Genomic DNA, 2,560 nt, shown 5'->3' on the forward strand with positions numbered 1-2,560 from the left:
AAAATATTTGAATATGAATCTTGAAGTATCTATATAATTTATATAATTTTTTCTATCGAATTATGAAGTATTTAGAAATCATATAATAATATTGTACTCCTTTTTCTTCGCAAGATTTTAATAAGACACATTTTTAGTATATAGTCATTCAAGAGGAAGTGTTATATAATATATATATATATATATATATATATATATATATATATATATATATATATATCTTAGACTTTATAACTCTTGATTTAATCTCTTGATTCTCATGTTCTTCCCTTCTTTTTATAAATAGACCATCTATATAATAATTTAAGTATTGAAAACATATATGATAAAAGATATAGATTTATTTTTTAAATTTTATTATAAAAACACACACATTTCTTGTGATTCATTTTCTATTTTTTTTTCCTCTAAACCACTCAATTATATAAAAAATATAGAGGAGGGCAGTATAGAAATTAAGAAACATATTCAGGGATAAAACGGGCTGTTAAAGCATCCTAGGTTTCCATGGCATAAAAATACAGCAATCTTGCACTTGCTAGCCATCCCTCTCACTCCGTTTGTTGCGAAGCAAATTTAGGGTTTAAGGAAAACCAAAATGGGAGTTTTCACATTCGTTTGCAGGAGCTCCAGTAACGAGTGGAGCGCCAAGCAGATCTCAGACGGCAATATCGAGGCTTCCGCCTCCTCCACCTTCGAATTGCAAAGGAAACTCGTCCAGTCCGCTCTCTCCGCTGATTCATCAGGCGCCGTCCAGTCCTCTTTCTCATACGTCACTCCTTCCTCCGCTGTTTTCCAGGTACTCGCCTCTCTTTCTCTCTATTTTTATATAATTATTTTGATTTATAATCTCATGATGAATTATTATCGTCTTATTTGCTAATAAATCAGATAGTATTTATGCAAATATTTTATTATTTGAAATGCAATTGTCTCATTAATTAGGTTTTATAGTGCTAAATATGGTAAGGGTGGATCTGGAATTTCATGGACCGTTTTAGTTGTATCTGATGGGATGGGTGAATTTTGTGTGTTATATAGGTGGTCATTGGTGGGAGCACCGGTGGTGCCTTCTTTGGTGGTGGTGGTGGTGGTGGTGCAGTAGCAGCTCCAGCAGGAGGTGCAACATCTGCAGCTGAAGCACCTGCTGCTGAGGAAAAAAAGAAGGAAGAGGAGCCTGAGAGTGATGATGATATGGGGTTCTCTCTTTTTGATTAAGCATATGCCTAGTTACTATTTCTTGTGTCTTTCTTCTCAATGGTTTACACTCATGTTGCAAAATTTTACTAGAATTGGTTAATTGGATTTAGATCAGATTAATTGTGTTTTTGATTGGATATGGATTATATTCAATGAGTTAATATTTAGCATTTCATTGTGCTTTAAGCAGCATCTGGTTGGTATATGGATTGTCAATTATTATGCAAATTGGTTCATCTTGTGGTGCATGCGAATTGGTTCCAAACATCAGTGTTGATCGTAGACTTGACAGTAGTGTAGTTTTTTGCATTAGATTTTGGATTTGGTTTATTAGCAAGTGTTATTAATGACAATAGTTTTGAATGGATTGTGAATTATCATGCGACTTGGCTCTTGTCGTGTGGTTCTTGCTGGCTCTTCTCTTGTGATGCTTGTGAATTGGTTCCGATGTCAGTGTATAGTGTGGTTTTCTGCATCAGGTTTTGTGTTTGGTCCATTTGCAACTGTTATTCATGACAATAGTTTCAAATGGGTTCAAGATTCAACCGAGCACCTTCTTGGCTGTGATTTTAATACCCTAACTGGATAGGCTTCTGATGTTAGTATCTTATACATCCCTATATCTACTTTTCCACCATATAGCCGTGGAGCTACACAATTTGCTTAGACTTCGACACTACAACTGCATTCACTATTGTTGCTTGTAATACAGCAGTGAGGATCATGGAAGGTGGTCCTTGTATGGCAGTACCTAAAAACATTGCAATTGACCATAGGAGATGATTCTTAATATTATTATCCAAAATACTAATTCTCTTTGTGGATATACTGTCCCAGGACACAAAACACTATTTATTACACTAGTGTTAAATAGTGTTATGACCTGTCTCTCCTGGTTATTTTATCTTTTGCCTTGGCTTTGGGGGCAGGATGATATTTTTACCATAACATAAATGTTTTTTTTTGAGGATTATACGAGGTTATTTTGGTAATTGGATTTTTAAATGCACGTTAAAAATAGTAATTTCATCACGGTTTGTTTGTTAATATTGTTTAGTCTCAAGGGTATATTTAGGTTTTTCATCTAAAAAATAAAAAAGTTGTTGATGCGCATCTCATGGGCGTCAACCACCATGTTGTCTTCAAGTAGGGTGTTCGGTTGGTTCTGACAGTTGTAATTGTGATTCTACTACATCATTTGATTCGTTTTAGTGTCTTTTCTATGAGTGGCGTGTGTATGGTGGTTTAACGTGGTTTGACCTGAAATTGCTTCTGTTTTTTTCTTTCCTTTCCTTCTGTCTTTCTTGGATTGCGTGTTGGTCATGCAAAAATTCATGTTGGCCTTTTAATTGTTTCTATT

At 34.6% G+C, this 2,560-nt stretch overlaps 1 protein-coding gene across 1 annotated transcript; it reads left to right on the forward strand.

Moving 5' to 3' along the window:
• Positions 1 to 525: 525 nt before the first annotated feature.
• LOC118036864 (large ribosomal subunit protein P3z) lies at positions 526 to 1,386 on the forward strand. Its single transcript, XM_035042698.2, has 2 exons — positions 526 to 799; positions 1,042 to 1,386. The coding sequence occupies exons 1-2, from the start codon at positions 599 to 601 to the stop codon at positions 1,216 to 1,218; spliced, it is 378 nt and encodes a 125-aa protein (XP_034898589.1). The 5' UTR covers positions 526 to 598; the 3' UTR covers positions 1,219 to 1,386.
• The last annotated feature ends 1,174 nt before the right edge of the window (positions 1,387 to 2,560 follow it).

Source organism: Populus alba, chromosome 3 (assembly GCF_005239225.2).
Source record: "Populus alba chromosome 3, ASM523922v2, whole genome shotgun sequence".
Lineage (NCBI taxonomy): Eukaryota > Viridiplantae > Streptophyta > Magnoliopsida > Malpighiales > Salicaceae > Populus > Populus alba.